This window comes from Nanorana parkeri, unplaced genomic scaffold (assembly GCF_000935625.1).
Source record: "Nanorana parkeri isolate BGI_ZX_2015 unplaced genomic scaffold, ASM93562v1 scaffold39, whole genome shotgun sequence".
Lineage (NCBI taxonomy): Eukaryota > Metazoa > Chordata > Amphibia > Anura > Dicroglossidae > Nanorana > Nanorana parkeri.
The window spans coordinates 2,456,888-2,473,006 of NW_017306307.1; the positions used below are offsets into that span (position 1 = coordinate 2,456,888).

General features: G+C 44.4%; 2 protein-coding genes across 4 annotated transcripts in view; one reads left to right on the forward strand and one right to left on the reverse strand.

The window, feature by feature from the left end:
* Positions 1-5,259, reverse strand: part of NUDCD1 (NudC domain containing 1) — a 120,080-nt gene extending 114,821 nt beyond the window's left edge. For all 3 annotated transcript variants that reach the window (XM_018570765.1, XM_018570773.1, XM_018570760.1), the window contains exon 1: positions 5,082-5,259. In XM_018570765.1, coding sequence (XP_018426267.1) covers positions 5,082-5,196 — 115 coding nt within the window. In that variant the 5' untranslated portion in view covers positions 5,197-5,259. The remainder of the gene's footprint in view (positions 1-5,081) is intronic.
* A 281-nt stretch (positions 5,260-5,540) lies between these two features.
* Positions 5,541-16,119, forward strand: part of ENY2 (ENY2, transcription and export complex 2 subunit) — a 13,998-nt gene continuing 3,419 nt past the window's right edge. Inside the window, exons 1-4 of the mRNA XM_018570826.1 lie at positions 5,541-5,640; positions 6,488-6,563; positions 13,203-13,273; positions 15,542-15,616. Of these exons, the coding sequence (XP_018426328.1) occupies positions 6,496-6,563; positions 13,203-13,273; positions 15,542-15,616 (214 nt within the window). The 5' untranslated portion in view covers positions 5,541-5,640; positions 6,488-6,495. The remainder of the gene's footprint in view (positions 5,641-6,487; positions 6,564-13,202; positions 13,274-15,541; positions 15,617-16,119) is intronic.

Genomic DNA, 16,119 nt, shown 5'->3' on the forward strand with positions numbered 1-16,119 from the left:
AAAAAAACGCCCATGCTTTAATACTACTTTAACCACCTCCCGGCAGGCCGTTGCACAAAAACGGCCGGCGGGAGCTCTCTAGATCTGTGCGGGCGTCTTTAGGCGTCTGCTCAGCTAAACCCACCCCTCTGTGTAGTGCGGTCCTAACACTAACCTTACTTGGCATTCTGTGCATTAGGGTAAAAACCACCCAGTACCTGGTTCTCTCCCTCGCCCGCCCCCCACCCCATCCAAACTCTGTGTCACCACTGTGGGTCCAAAGCGATCCGCCATTCCCCCGAGCTTCCTGGCTGCAGGAGGAGGATACTGAAGGCAGAGGAGCCATAGGCCAAAATGTCATTTTTAAATGCAAGCAGTTTAAGCACCTAAAGATTCCCTGGTATCGGCCTCTTAAACTCGCTGTACAGCAGGGCTCAGACTGCGAGAGGTAGAAACAGCACAAGGAACTAGTCAATTGTTCTACAGAATCAGGTGCTAAAAAGGAACCTCCTGATAGGAGGGAAGAGAAGAGTGACAGAGAGATGAGCTCATCAGTCTGCTGCTTCTCATTTCACTGGCAATCACAGATTGGGGGGAGACAAAACCTATAAAGAAAAAAAATAAAAAAAAAATCAGGTCTCCTGTCCTGCCAGACAGGGCTGCACAATGTGGCAGGGCTCTGTAAATCTCAGGACTGGATGGACAGAAATACAAATCCTTTGGCATGTAAATTAGTTCCCTTACATGTATTTCATCTGTGTTTATGGCTATTTGACTGGAATACAACTGGAGCCAAAATGTTTAGTTTAGTTTGAGTGAAGATGGTTTAAGACGCCTAGTCTTTATTGCTCTTTGTGTCCCCGTCAGGCAGATTCCCCCTCTCTATTTGTCCTGGGGACCGTTATCACTGACAGTGAAAGAAAATCCCACATTTTGGGTTCTCACCAGGACAGGAATAAATGGGGAATCCATTCCTGGTGACCCTGCTGACCACCAGGAATTTCCTTCAATTTGGAGGGATTTCCTCTCGCTTCCCATTGTGGCTATCAAACAGGAAGTAAAGGCAAAACTCCCTAATGGGACACAGATAGAAAATAAAAGCCGACAAAAAAAAACTGACTTCAGTTCTACTTTAAAGATCAGAACTGAAGCAATGCAAATCTTACTTGGCAAGAAAGTTTCCTGGCAGAGAATTGTCCACATTGTGACCTTTGTGACAGAAGAAGTACTTGGAAGTTCTTGGAGCTTTTGTGAAATTGATGAGAAGTCACATTTAGTTACCTGAAGAGCTTCCTACTGAACATCCTGCTTATAAAAGTAATTATAAAGAATTCATTCCTCTCGCAGCATAAGATGATGACATGCGACTATATTATCTGACCTGTACTGCCACCTCCTGGGAAGAACAAGAACAGGCAATGTGGGGAAAATAAAACTAACTTTATTACCGTCCTTGTGTGTCACTAATCTCCTAACTGACATATCCGTCTGGATGTCACAACACTTCCTAAAACTCAACCTTTCAAAAACTGAGCTTGTGTACCTGCTCCAAACTATGCCATTGAGATTGACAGCACAACTATCCCTCCCCCCATGCCAAGGTGCTAGGTGTCATCCTGGACTCGGACCTCACCTTTCTTCCCCACGTCCAATCCAAATCCTGCCGCCTTCACCTTCGTAACTTCTCCAAAATACGCCCCTTCTTCACCAATGAAATCACAAAGCTGCTCATCCACTCCCTTGTTATCTCTCGTCTTGACTATTGTAACTCTCTTGTCAGTGGCCTTCCACTACACAGGATATCCCCCCTTCAGTCTATCATGAATGCAGCTGCTAAACTCATTCATCTACCGCTCAGTGTCTGCAACCCCCCTCTGCCGATCCCGGCACTGGCTTCCACCCCCCTCTGCCAATCCCGGCACTGGCTTCCACCCCCCTCTGCCAATCCCGGCACTGGCTTCCATTCCCCCCACAGTACAACATTTTACATATTAACAATGACTTACAAAGCCACCCACAACTCTGCTCCTGGCTATATCTCCAACCTTGTCTCAAAGTATCACCCTAACAGTCCCCTCTGCTCTTCCAGAGACCTCCTGCTTCCCAGCTTCGTCATCAACTCCTCCCATGCTTTTCTTAAGGACTTCTCTAGAGTCTCTCCTATCCTCTGGAACTCCTTACCCCAACCTGCTCAGGACGACCATATTCCTTGAGCCAAAAACAGGACATAGGGATGGCAAAAACAGGACAGTTTTAATATTCCGTATTCATGAAAAAGTATGAAAACTAGGGATGCACCAATACCGGTTTTATGGTATCGAGTACCGATATTTTTTTTTATCGATACTCGTCGATACTGAATACCGATACCAGAAGTCACCTGGCTTCCTGATTAGCCGTGAATCTGGGCAGCGTGTAAAGACCATTAGCACGGAAGCCGTCTCCCCGCTCCCTCATCACCAGGTGACGAGGGAGCGGGGAGGCCCAGGACTACAGCGGGAGGCCCAATCTACCTGTCCCTCAAAACAATCTACGTGTTGTGATACAAAAAAAATAATATTAACCAAAACCATATTCAACCGTGCCAAGAAGTTCTTCTCATTGCCAGTCACCTGACCACACTGACCAACGAGTGCTCGCAATTTGTGACCGAAATTCCAAAACCATAGCGCATGTTCTGCACTGGATGGCAGTATGAGGTAAGGATAGTATCCCCCGTACCGGCAGAGGGGAAGGACCGATTGCTAAAAGGTAAGTATAGCGGGGGGAGGGGCCAGATTTGAGCGGGTAATTCCATTTTCCAAAATTATTTGGGAGAGTGAACTTGCCCTTTAATGCACATTGTGCGTGTTAGAGAGCGCGGCTACCACAATATGGCACACAGCGGAATGGGGGCAGCACTCAGCGCACACACACAATGTCCTATGCGTGCATTTATTCGCATGCAGATGGCGGGGGCAGTTTTCATTTTTTTTTTTATTTATGTCTTTTATTACTTTTTTATTTTCATTCATTTTTTTCCTTAAATCACTTTTTTTTATTCTAAATTTTCCTTCAACATTTCCACATTCTTTGGACAGGCAGGCTGATCTAGATGGCTTGTACAAAATGACCGGCGACTTCCCCGCTCTACATGCAGTCCTGCTTGCCCGCATGACAATTAATCTCGACTACATAGCCCATTATGCATTGCTTTCAGCAAACAATGATGATGATGATGTTACATTGTTCAGATGCCGAGTTGGAGTTCAGAAGGCAGGCTCTGTGATAGTGATGACACGGGGAAGTGAATATTCACAGGGCTGAGTGGAATGGTGTCAGTACATTGAGGAAGTACATCCTATGGGCATCTTCAATAGGTACGTTTACAAACATCTAGATGGATATGGGAAGTCAATATAGAAATACAGATTTATATTTAGTGTTTGACCACAGATACTCTTTAAACACAGCAGGATGTGATCTGAGGAGCATACAACTTGTTTATACTTCTTAGGTCATTTAGATCAGCCAAACGCAGGAGGCCCATGGTATTATAACTAGAGGTGCACCGAAATGAAAATGTCAAAAACGAAACCAAAACTAAAAAAAAAAAAAAAAAAATATGTCAGGCCGAAACTAAAACCAAAAATGTTTTTTATTTTAACATTTTCAAAAAAAATTATATTTAAATTTTTTTATAAACTTTTTAATTTTTGTATATTTATTTTTACTTTACTTTTAGGGGCTTCGGGGAAATATTGGGGGTCTAAACAGACCTCTGATATTTCCCTTTTAAAATAGAAAAAGAGATTGAGAACACAGAGTCCTCAATCTCTTTTTCTGCAGCCCCTGTTATCAATGAACAGGAATACTCTATACTGATTGTCCTCATGTTATGAATGAACAGGAACAGAGTATGTTTACTATAACCACAATCATGAATGACCAGGAGGTGATGTAGATCACTTCTCATTCATTCATAATTGAGGAAATGGTAACCATACTCTGTCCTCAATTATGTACAAACACTCAGCGATCACTGATCCCTGACTGCTTATACTCGCTCTCAATCCTGACACGCTGTCACAGGAGGCTGAGCGAGTGGAGAGGAGAGCTCATCCTCCTGTGACAGCGCTGGCTGTCTCCGTCCACACTGCCATCTCTCCCGATCTGTGACAGGAGGCTGAGTGGTGTGGGAGGAGAAACGCCGGCCGCTCACATTGCTCTCCTCCCGCAGCGCTCTGCCGCCTGTGACAGTTTCTCTCCTCCCCGCTGGGACACAGAGCAGTGCCCGGTGGGGAGGTATGAAAGAAATGGTGCTCCGCTATATCGGCCAGAAAATGGCACTTTCGGCATTATGCCAAGTGTCATTTTGGCCGATATGTTTCAGCGGCCGATATATGGGTGCATCCCTAAATCTAGCATTATAGTCAAGTGTTCCTAAAGTCATAAACACAAAAAATTGAATATTTGCTTCTGCATGCTACCTTACCATCTCTCACCTGAATCTTTACACTTCTATGTCCATTTATACCCTATAAATACCTCTGACCAGATGTTCCGAATTGCATTCACATACATTTCCTGTATGCCGATGTCCACATTTCATTCTGCCTTTCTAATATCCCCCATTGTGGTCACACATGCAGAAGCACTCTGCTCAGTATCTAGTTTTTTCTCACTACTCCCTCACACCTCCGCCCCCTTCTCTCTAATGCCCCACCCACCTCTCTACTGCACCTGCCCCTACTACAGCCAGGAACCCAGCTGCATGTGACATATGGTGCAAGGTATTGTGGGAGATAACCCAGAAAACAGCTGTTTATTATTAGTCGGCTCTGCCTAAAACATCCGCCTCCTGCCTTCCACAGAGACCACATGACCTATGCCTCGGCACCACATAGGAGATGATTAATAGAATTCAGAACGTTAAGTTTTGCACTTGTCTTTTGCGTTTATTTACTATCGCTACAAATAATGATTAAAAAAAGGAAACATTTTGCAAGTGTGTCTGATTTTACATTTCTTGCCTGCACACCCTACCTGGAATGTCATGTTTCCCCCCCATTAATAAAGCAGGAGCTGTATACACATGTGATGACACCATGTGTCAGACTTACCAGCATCCAAGTCCACCCCATAACAGGGCAGGGGGTCCAGAGACAACTTGTAGCTCTCAAACTTGGGGTCCAGCAGCAGCCTGTTCACCCTCAGGGAGCAGTTAGCCGCTTCCATGTTCCAGCACTTCGATCCTGTCACTTCCACTCACTTCTCAGTACAAGCAGGGAAAGCGGAACCTTTCAGACGGTCACCACGCACCCACCCGGAGCGGAGCCATTTACACACGGACCCATGAGAAATGCATGCCGGGAAATGTAGTCTATTTTTACCAACCGTGACTGACATTTTCTGAAAATTCAAAAAGACTAAAACTCATAACTAGATGTAATGTTTTATACCAATAAAGGGTTTCTTAACATGCAGCATTCAAAAAAAAATCCTAAACAGTTCAAAGTAATTATTCATATAGATTGTTACGTCGTGTGACGTAAACAATGGCCGCAATGTGATGACGTCTATGGGAACACCCATTTGGGAACTATTCCGCCTTACAGGCGGTTGCTAGGCAGCTAGGAGGAGGTTCCGGTGTGGTGTGTGCGTGCTGCGAGTAAGGACCAGGTAAGAGAAATCTTCATATAATGTCTGATGATACAGACTGTGTGCAGCATAACCTGCCTCTATGTGTGCACCTCATAACTCTGTGCCCCTAATAACTCTGCCCCTGTGTGTACTGTGTGCGCCTCAGAACTCTGTCCCTGTGTGTGCATCTCAGAACTCTGTCCCTGTGTGTGCATCTCAGAACTCTGTCCCTGTGTGTGCATCTCAGAACTCTGTCCCTGTGTGTGCATCTCAGAACTCTGTCCCCGTGTGTACTTTGTGTGCGCCTGAGAACTCTGCCCCTGTGTGTACTGTGTGCGCCCCAGAACTCTGCCCCTGTGTGTACTGAGTGCGCCTCAGAACTCTGTACATGTATCCTTTATAACGTTGCCACTGTGTGCCGCCTAATTCTGTTCTCATATGTACTGTGTATGCCTCCTAAGGTCTCGTTCACACCTAGGCGTATTGCATATGTGCGACCGTCGCGCGTTTTTTTACCACGATTTGCGGTTAAAAAGTTGCGCGTTTCCGAAGGCTACTTGGCTGTATCCCAATGGAAACGCGCAACAAAACGGCCCAAAGTTGTACCTGTACCTTTCCAGGCGTGGGCCGTTTTGTAGCGCGTTATGGACGGGCGGAAATACGCCAAGGTGGGAACGAGACCATTGAATACAATGGGATTTATATTTTTGAGCGTTCGTCGAGCGTAGAGCGCGCTACAAAACGTTCAGGTGTGAACGAGGGCTAAGTGTGTGTGTGTGTGTGTGTGTGTGTGCGCGCGCGCCACATAATTCTGTCACTGTGTGTGCCTCCTAATCCAATTTTCAGTATGGCAATCACTAACGAGATTTTTTTTTTTCCATACAAGCCTGCACCATGAACAAAGATGCTCAGATAAGAGCGGCTATTAACCAGAAGCTGATTGAAACAGGAGAGAGGGAACGGTAAGTAATGAGAAACCATGGTCAGCGGACGCATTAATAGCTTTTCCTGTGCTGTGTTATATAACATTATATTAAAAAAAAGCGCATTTGTTACACTTGGAGTCTGCAGAGCATTGCATAGTGGATGCAGTGCACAGGCTCCTGCAGGCCCCTCCCACCGCATCCCAGATCTGTATGGAGGTATTGACCTTCAGTTGTAGAGCTGGAGGAAGTAAACAATGGACTACAAGTGCGATGACATCACAGCGCTTCTGCTCTATTGAGATCTCGGAACTCACTGCTGATGTCGGTCTAGTACAGGAATGCGCAGTTTGCTCTCACTCCACGGACTGTTTTAAAATAAGTATTCAGGTGTCTGTTTTACACATACATTTTAACACCTTTTTAAAGGTGTAGTGGTTTTCCCCATAGTTCTCCTAAGGGTCATGGGAGTACAGAAACTAGCATCCTTCCGTCACCCAAAGCTCAGTATACCGCGAGCTACAGCTCGCGGTATACTGAGACAGCCGCAGCCGGGACGGATCCCAACATTACTGTTGAGATCCACCCTGCTGTGTGATTGACAGCTTGCTCTGCAGGGAGATGATCGAGAAGTGAGTGAGCAACGGTATGTGTTCGCTCACTTCCCGATCTATAGAGCCGACCTGTGACAGCTTCATTGTCACACGTCGGCTCGAACTATGAGGTTCAGTGATTTTAACTCCCCTCGTAGTTCTCGTTTAATATGTTTCAGCTGCTGTAAAAACTATGGATGCACCGATATATCAGCTGCCGAAACATATCGGCCGAAAATCGCACTTTTGGCAAAATGCAGAAAGTGCCATTTTCTGGCCGATCTAGCGGTGCATCCGTTCTTTCTCTCCTCCCCTCTTGGCGCTGCTCTGTGTCTCAGCGGGGAGGACAGAAACTGTCGCAGGCGGCCGTGCGCTGTGAGCGCTGTCACAGGAGACTGAGCTCTCCTCCCCGCACCGCTCGCTCAGCCTCCTATGACAGCGTGTCAGGATGGAGAGCGGGTACAAGCAGTCGGTGATCAGTGATCGCTGAGTGTTTGTAGATAATTGAGGACATGGCATGTTAACTATATCCTCAATTATGAATGAATGAGAAGTGATCTACATCCCCTCCTAGTCATTCATAGTTGTAGTTATAGTAAACATACTCTGTCCTCATGTTATGAATGAACAGGAACACTCAGTATAGAAACTTCCTGTTCATTGATAACAGGGGCTGCAGAAAAAGAGATTGAGGACTCTGTGTTCTCAATCCCTATTTTAAAAATGAAATATCAGGGGTCTGTTTAGACCCCCAATATTACCCAGAAGCCCCTAAAAGTAAAAAAATATTTAATAAAAATAAATTAAAAATTTAAGTTTGTTGATAATTGAGGACATGGTATGTGTACTACATCCCAAATTATGAATGAATGGGCAGCGATCTACATCACATCTACATCACTTCCTGTTCATTCATGATTGTGGTTATAGTAAACACACTTCCTGTTCATTGATAACAGGGGCTGCAGAAAAAGAGATTGAGGACTCTGTGTTCTCAATCCCTATTTTAAAAATGAAATATCAGGGGTCTGTTTAGACCCCCAATATTACCCAGAAGCCCCTAAAAGTAAAAAAATATTTAATAAAAATAAATTAAAAATTTAAAACGATTTTATAAATAAAAATAGAATATTAAAGAAACATTTTCAGTTTTGGCCTGACATTTTTTTTTTCATTTCGGTGTCGTTTCGGTTTTGAAATTTTTATTTCAGTGCACCTCTAGTAAAAACCATAGATCAGGGGTGCCCACAAGGTCGATCCCGATCTACCAGTCGATCGCCGCTTCTCTGGATCCAGGGAGAGCAGGGGGATCCAGAGGAGAAGCTAGGCCCCCTTGTGCGTGGCCGAGCGGCAGAGGATCGGTACATGTCACTAGTATGTACCAATCCTCTGTGCAGGACAAACACTGGAGCGATCGTCTGATCACTCCAGTGTTTGTAAATAACTGGGGACACATAGTACTATGTGTCCCCAGTTATAAATGAATGAACAGGATGTGATTTACATCACGTCCCGTTCATTCATGAGTTTCTCAATGGGGAGAAGCACTCTGTACAGAGGCTCCTCCCCATTCAGAAACTGCTTGATAATAAATATTTTCTGAATGAATGGTGAGGAGCCTCTTTGCTTTCCATTCATTTAGAATAGAGGCTGCAGAAAAAAAGATTGAGGACTATGTGTCCTCAATTTCTTTTTCTATTTTAAAAGGGAAATATATGGGGGCTTTTTAGACCCCTAATATTTCCCCAGCCTGGCTGCGGTGCCATTGACTTCAATGCACCGCCCCTGAATGCAGGTGTTTTTTCGTTGGTAGATCTCAATGAGCTCGTCATTTGAAAAGTAGATCTCCAGACGAAAAAAAATGGGCGCCCCTGCCATAGATAATACGAAATCACCTGCACTCCATACAGCGTACAGACCTTGCATGAGAGGTTTGTGTTTGAGGTGACAACACGGATGGGGCCGTGTCAGATACAGTCCATAATAGAAGTCACCAGCACTCGAAGATATGTGGAAGAAGTAAAGCACTTTTTATTAGATTATTATCAGGACTAGATCTATAGAAACACAAATCCTTTGATATGGAATACATACCAGGAAGTTGTTTTACCTATGTGTATTTAGTGGTTTGCCTGCAGCTTAGCTTTAAGACAATACATACCACATAATCATTGGAATATAAAATAATTTCTTCAGTTGTGTACTGTGTGCATAGCAATAAAATGGCAGCTGCTTACTTTTTAACTGCAGAGGAAGGTGCACCCGGTTATGTTGTTAAATACAAACATTTGCCAGCAATTTAATCCTTGCCAGCAAGAGAATCTAACTTAACCACTTGAAGGCCATAGTGTTTCACCCCCTTCCTGGCCAGGCCATTTTTCAGTATTCAGCGCTGCGGTACTTTGACTGATGTTTATTCCGTCATGCAACGCTTTACTGAAACGATTTTCATACCATTTTTTGGGGACAGATAGAGCTTTCTTTTGGTGGCTTTTATTCACCAATGGGGTTTTTATTTTTTACTATATAACAAAAAAAGTACCCTAAATTTTGAAAAAAAACATGTTTCCCTATAAAATGTTATGAAACATTTTTTTTCACCCCAATTTTTTGGTAAAATATAAAAGTCGGGGTCACGTCGGGTAAATAGACACTAAACATGTCAACCTTTAATATTGCGCGTGCCCGCAAAATCGCAGAAAACGACCGCAGCCAAAATTGGTCATAGGCGACGCTTTAAACGTTTTTACCGCTCATCAGTTTAGTGTCATCAGTGATTGATGGCCCTAGAATTATTGTTCTCACTGCGACGTTCGCGGCGATATGTAACATGTGCTGCATAATGGGCGCAATCGTCGGTTTCGTACATAGGCGCACCCGACGCATGTTTGTGCGTGCATCTGGGGGGCGGGGGACTTTAAAAAAATGTTTGTGTTATTTTTTTTTATTTTTTTTAGCTTCTTTATTTTTTTTAGCTTCTTTATTTTTTTTAATGCTGTAATTTTTTTTTTTTGACTTAACTTTATTGCTATAACATAGGGGACTAAGGAATCCCCTATGTAATAGCCAGTTCACCAAACAGGTCCTCTTTATGGAGACATCAGGGGTCTCAAGACCTCTGATGTCACCTAGGGACCCCCACAGAAGCTGATGAAGCACAGATCTGCTCCATCAGCTTCTCTCCGGTGTTCTGCACCGGAGAGTGACACTGAATGCAGGAAGTGATGTAATATACATCACTTCCTGCATTCGGGGACAAGAAGAGAGATCAAAGGGATGATCAAGTAATGATCATCCCTTTGATCTCCTGTTAGAGCGTCGCCGTGCCGGTCCCAGCCGCACCGGCCACATCGGAACACGGGACCGGCAGCGGCGGCGAAGAGACGAGCAGGAGGAGGTTGGGGGGGGGGGCGGCGCACACCCGCAGATCCTGCAAGCGATCGGGCGTCTCTAGAGACGCCTGACCGCTTGTATGTAAACAGCCATCGCTGGCTGTTTACATGCTGACGGTTTTCCCTCTCGTGTGCGGCGCTCAGCGCGGACACGAGAGGGGGGAGGGGCAGGACGTCTTAAGACGCCCTCCCGCTCTGAGCAGACGTCCATCTGGCCGTTCACAAACGGCCATGGACGTAAGGTAGTTAAAGGAGAACTATGAGGTGAGTCAAAAATCACTCAGCCTCATAGTTCTAGCCGACCTGTGACAATTAAACTGTCACACGTCGGCTCAATAGATCGGGAAGTGAGCGAACACATACCGTCGCTCGCTACCTTCTCGAGCATCTCTCTGCAGAGAGCCGTGACTGTCACTCATGCAGCTGGGTGGATCTCGCCAGTAATGTCTGGATCTGTCCCGGCTGCGGCGCTCTCAGTATACCGTGAGCTGTAGCTTGCAATATACTGAGCTTTGGGTCACGGGAGGAGGTTAGTATATGTTCTTCCGTGACCCTAAAGAAAACTGTGTGGAAAAACACTTACCCCATAGTTCTCTTTAAATCTGTTTTAAAGCATTAAAAACAGGGGACTCCATTACATACATAGGAGACGTATGTGAAGCCAGCTTCTGTAAAGTTTGCTTTTCCTCTAATCTGTTAGAGCAGGGCTTGACATATCCCAGGCGTCAGGTCGCCACAGCAACTAGAAATTGTGTCCTGGGCTTTTGTCAGCTCCTTTCCTGTCTCCACGCCACCACCTCCGCATGAGCTCTGCTCTAAGCATGCAACTAACAATTATTTTCATCATCGATTAGTTGGCTGATAATTTTTTGATTTATTGGATAAAATAAAAAAAAAAATAATACCATCTTTTACTTAAAATCACATAGGTGCACCGACTTGTGTTTCTGCTAGTTTGCGCGTGGTTGGGGGACTTCAACATTTTTTTGGTATTTTTAATTATTTAACTTTTATTTTTTCATTGCTGTCAAATAGGGGGGCTCACAAGCCCCTTATGTGATAGCACATTGGAGAGGACAGGTTCTCTTTAAGGTTCCAATAGGGGTCTATTTATTCTCTAAACGTGAAGCACGGTGACGCCATAAATATGATATACAATTTTGTGTACGTTATTTACTATTATGTCTTTTATAAATATAAATTGATGTTTGAATAAAAGCGGAGGTCAGTCAGTCAGTCATGGGGAGGAGCTCGGTGCTTTTTATTGCTGCACATATTTAACATTCCTTCCTATAGATTTCTGGAAAACTTCATGCTAAATGAAAAGATGTCACAGTGACACAGCTTATGTTTTACGTGACCTGTTGTTTGTACAATGAGACGATGTTTGTACAATGAGAAGGTAATGCAGGTTCACAAATATCTGTGTGTGAGACCGAGGTGAAAGTGCTGAGCTGTGACATTGTTTTACCTCTTAGGGGCATGGTTCAGGTTTGTGGTTGGTTATTCTTTGCAGGTATAAACGTTTGTCTTGAATTACTATTCGCAGCGTGTCTTACCAGCTACATTATTTATTAAAAGAAAACTATAACTAAACCTTTTTTTGGCTATAGTTATCTTTTGGGTCACAGATGACCGTCTACACTGCAGGGAGAAGATCGTGAACTGACCGATCAGCAGTTTGTGAACGCTCAGCTCTCGATCTGTAGAGCTGGAGGGGGGATCTGCACTGTCACATGCCGGCTCTAACTATTGGGAAGAGTACATTTTACTCTCCCAATACTTCTCCTTTAATAAAGTGTATGTCTGGACAGAATTAAATAAAATATGCAATACATGCACATATTCCCTCCTTTTATAAATGTTCTAAGTGCAGAAAAATATCAATGAATCCTCCCAGATATCCAGCGAGCTTCTGACTTCCGATTTACTATCAACGTGGCCTCTACTGCACAGATATCCCGAGCAGTTTTGTGAACCTTGCCTGGGTTCTCTTCTGCTGGACAGCAGAAATCCGCCTGTCCCTGCGCCTCTTTGTCCCTAGCCACATACATACAATAACCCCAGCAAATAATGCTGCTGCCTTGACTCCGAAGAGCTGCTGGGGATCTTTTTGTGTTTTGCCTTGACTCAGAAAAGCCTGCCCACACACCGTGTGTAGGAAAAGGGCTCTCGGAGATGTAGTACATACAGTGTGAATGAGTCCTTACGCTCAGGGTGTCCCGAGGCCGGGTGTCACCAGGAGCAGAGACCGGTTAACACCCCGTAGTGATGTCATCGCGCACGCGCGGTCCTCTAATTGGCGGCTGCCGGCGGCAATCTTGGTGATGGACGTCCGCAGCGAGAGGAAGGGACGTTCACCCGGCGGGATGAGGTATCCCGCTGGGTCCCCTCCTCTCTCCTAACACTGTCGGGCTCTCAGTCCATGACCGAGTGCCCGACTTTTTGGAGGGGTGACACCAAAATGACTGTCATTATGGTGTCACCCGAGTGTGGGCCGCACCCCCCTTGTGACGCCACTGCTTACGCTTGTACACGTTGCAAAGATTTATAGAGCCGGTGCTTATCTTAAAACACTTCTGTCTTAAACGTATGATGTCAAATCGTTATTTTGACAAAATCTGTTGTGATGTCTGTATACTTGGACTACATTTTTTATAGGACATTGAAGATTTTCTCTGGCTTTCTTTCAGCCTTAAGGATCTGTTGAGAGCCAAACTAATCGAATGTGGATGGAGAGACCAACTGAAGGCGCACTGCAAAGGTATGGAGTGTTTTTTCAACACCTAAATTCACTGAACCCCCCCATATGTTTGTTGTATATTGTCCTGTATGGAAGGCACATTCGCAGTAAGTTTAGCTGCCTGGATATACTGTAACCTGCTGATGCTCGGTGTAGATGAGGAAACAGGTAAGCCAGGGGCTGAACAGAACAGACTATTTATGGTAGCAGTCAAATGGCAAATATGTTTCCTTTATGTTTAAAGACTGGAGATATCTGGATTAGGACTGAGATCTGTCTGTTGATCTGATTGCTTGTGTCTTCTGTCACCTTCCGTTTTACTTTTGCTGTATGATTCTGAAAAACTGTAATCAGCCAAGAACAATGATTCTTTGTTGTCATTCATATTTTAAAGTAATCCGGGGACATTCCGCTATAAAAATCACTGCATAATAATAGTTGAAAAATTTACCTGTAGGGGAAAAAAGATTATATTCTTCCCTATCCCCGTCTTCTGTCCATGGTGCAAGGGTGATATCGCACTAATTCCCTTGAGATCCGAGTAGTGATGAGGATCTTAAATTCTGCAAAAATGAACTCTTACACTGAACTGCAGTGCCACGTTGCAATATTTGGGGGTTCTCATCGTTCCTCAGAAATCTTGCTGAAAGGATAGTGACTTCATGCCCTGTAGTGTAGAAGACACAGTAAGGCAGAGGTGGATTCATTTGTGATTTAGAAGCCTGTCTGTCCAATCCAGGAGGCAACAGGAGATTTTTAGGGGAACCATTGACAACTAAAGAAAACCTCAAAAGTTGGGCACCAGCTGTAATTTCTGAGAAGCTATGGCTACCTGTCTACTGAGGTTTTTCCAGCCCTGTGGTAAGGAACGTATATAAACTGCAGTAGGAAAGAGCCCCCGCATCTAATACGTGGACCTTGGGTTAGGGCTGCATTCAGTGTAGGAGTTAAACTGAACTCCAGACAAACAGCTTAATACACAGATAAAATGAGAGCTGGTTTACATGCCAAAGGATTTCTATTTCTGTCCTAACTTTCACATTTGTCAGTCAGGGTAGGAACCCATCTTTCTTTGTTGAAGTTGATGGCTTTTGCAATAGCAGGCTGGCTTTTGCACCCACCCACTGAGCAGAGGAGCGGGCCTGAGAGAGAACTTTCCTTTCAGGTACTCTCCTCTGCTTAGTGGGCGGGTGCAATAGCCAGCCTGCTATTGGCTAATGCTATTTGAAATAGCCAATAGCGGCCTTACTATTGTTCCCGCCCACTGCCTGCTGTTTGCATTCACCTGCCGGCTGCAGAATCTAGCCAGCAGATGAATGCGCCGCATGGGGGTTGCTTGAAAGTTAATATCATCAACTCTCAAGCAACCAGAAATTACCGACCACTACCGATCTCCCCATGGGTGCCGGATAACTGGGAATTTACTGTATAACAAAAAACTTTCAATGGTTTTATTGACCAAACCAAAAGGGAATAAATCAGAGAAGTTCATTGTTGGGGTTTAGACATACTTTAAGGCAGGGGTAGCCAAACTGCGGCCCTCCCGCTGTGGTGGAGCTACAAATGAGGCATTGCAAGATTTTCACAGCCACAGACATGACTCCCGGAGAGAGATGCATAATGGGATTTGTAGTTTCACCATAGCTGGAGGGCCGCAGTTTGGCTACCCCTGCTTTAAGGGCTGTGTCCAAGATAGAGTAATGGTTAGCAATATTTATCAAGTGTGACAAATTTTGTTTTTGGTCTGAAATTTATTTTTTATGGGTCTATGGCCTTCTTTTTTTTTTTTTTTTCCTTCGTTTAAACTACTTTGAGTCCAGGGACCTACACCCAAGACTAGTGCACAAAGGTCAACACAGTGGGAAAAAAACATATAGTTACATAGTATTTGAGGTTGAATAAAGACATTAGTCCATCAAGTCCAAATAGATTTTTGTTGGCCAATTCCAGCAGCGGATAATAGGCAGTTAGTGTTTTACCTGCTTGGTTGGTAATCTTGCAATGGCACAATGTTGCAAACAACGCAGCAGGATGATGGCCTTCAAATTTTTAGGTTCCAAATTTCCGCATTTACCAGAAGGTATGCTAGGTGGATATTTTGTACATTATACATTATTTTTTTCTGGTAGCACTGGCAAGAGGTGTATAGACATCCAATCTACTGTTTTTTTGCGAGTTAAAAGTCCTAGCGTGCGCTGTGTTTTTTCCCTCCTGTGGTTTTCCCTCCTGTGTTTTTCCCTCCTGTGTTTGAAATGATAACTCATTTAATTTTTTTTTTACGTCTTTTAGATGTAATTAATGACAAAGGCCTAGAACATGTCACAGTTGATGATCTGGTTGCAGAGATTACTCCCAAAGGCAGAGGTGAGTCATATCATTAATCTGTACAGCCTGGTACAGTTTGTATATACACTGAGTGGCCAGATTATTATGACCACCTGACGTTTGTAGGCAAATTAGCTATAATTAGCTATAATTTCGCGCTGACGTTGCTAGAGGGCCAGACCATTATAAATAGGGAAGCAGGTTGTTAACCACGACAGTAGAAGTGATTGTTTTCTGAAGATACGGGGAAACAACGCGATTTAACAGCCTTTGAACGTGAGATAATTGTTGGCGCTCGGTGCCATGGAGCGAGTATCAGCAAAACAGCAGAATTCGTTAAATGTTCAAGAGCAGCTGTTGTTAAAGTGTTTAAAGACTGGACTGTCAGCCGAAAAACTGGGTCTGAACGTGCGAATTGTAGCCATCAGCGACTAGTCAATGTTAGGGCAGAACGGAGAGTGGCAAGACTGGTACAAGACAACAGAAGGGCAACAGTGCAGTGTCAGATTCCTCGCATCACCTTTCAACATCTCGTGGAGTCA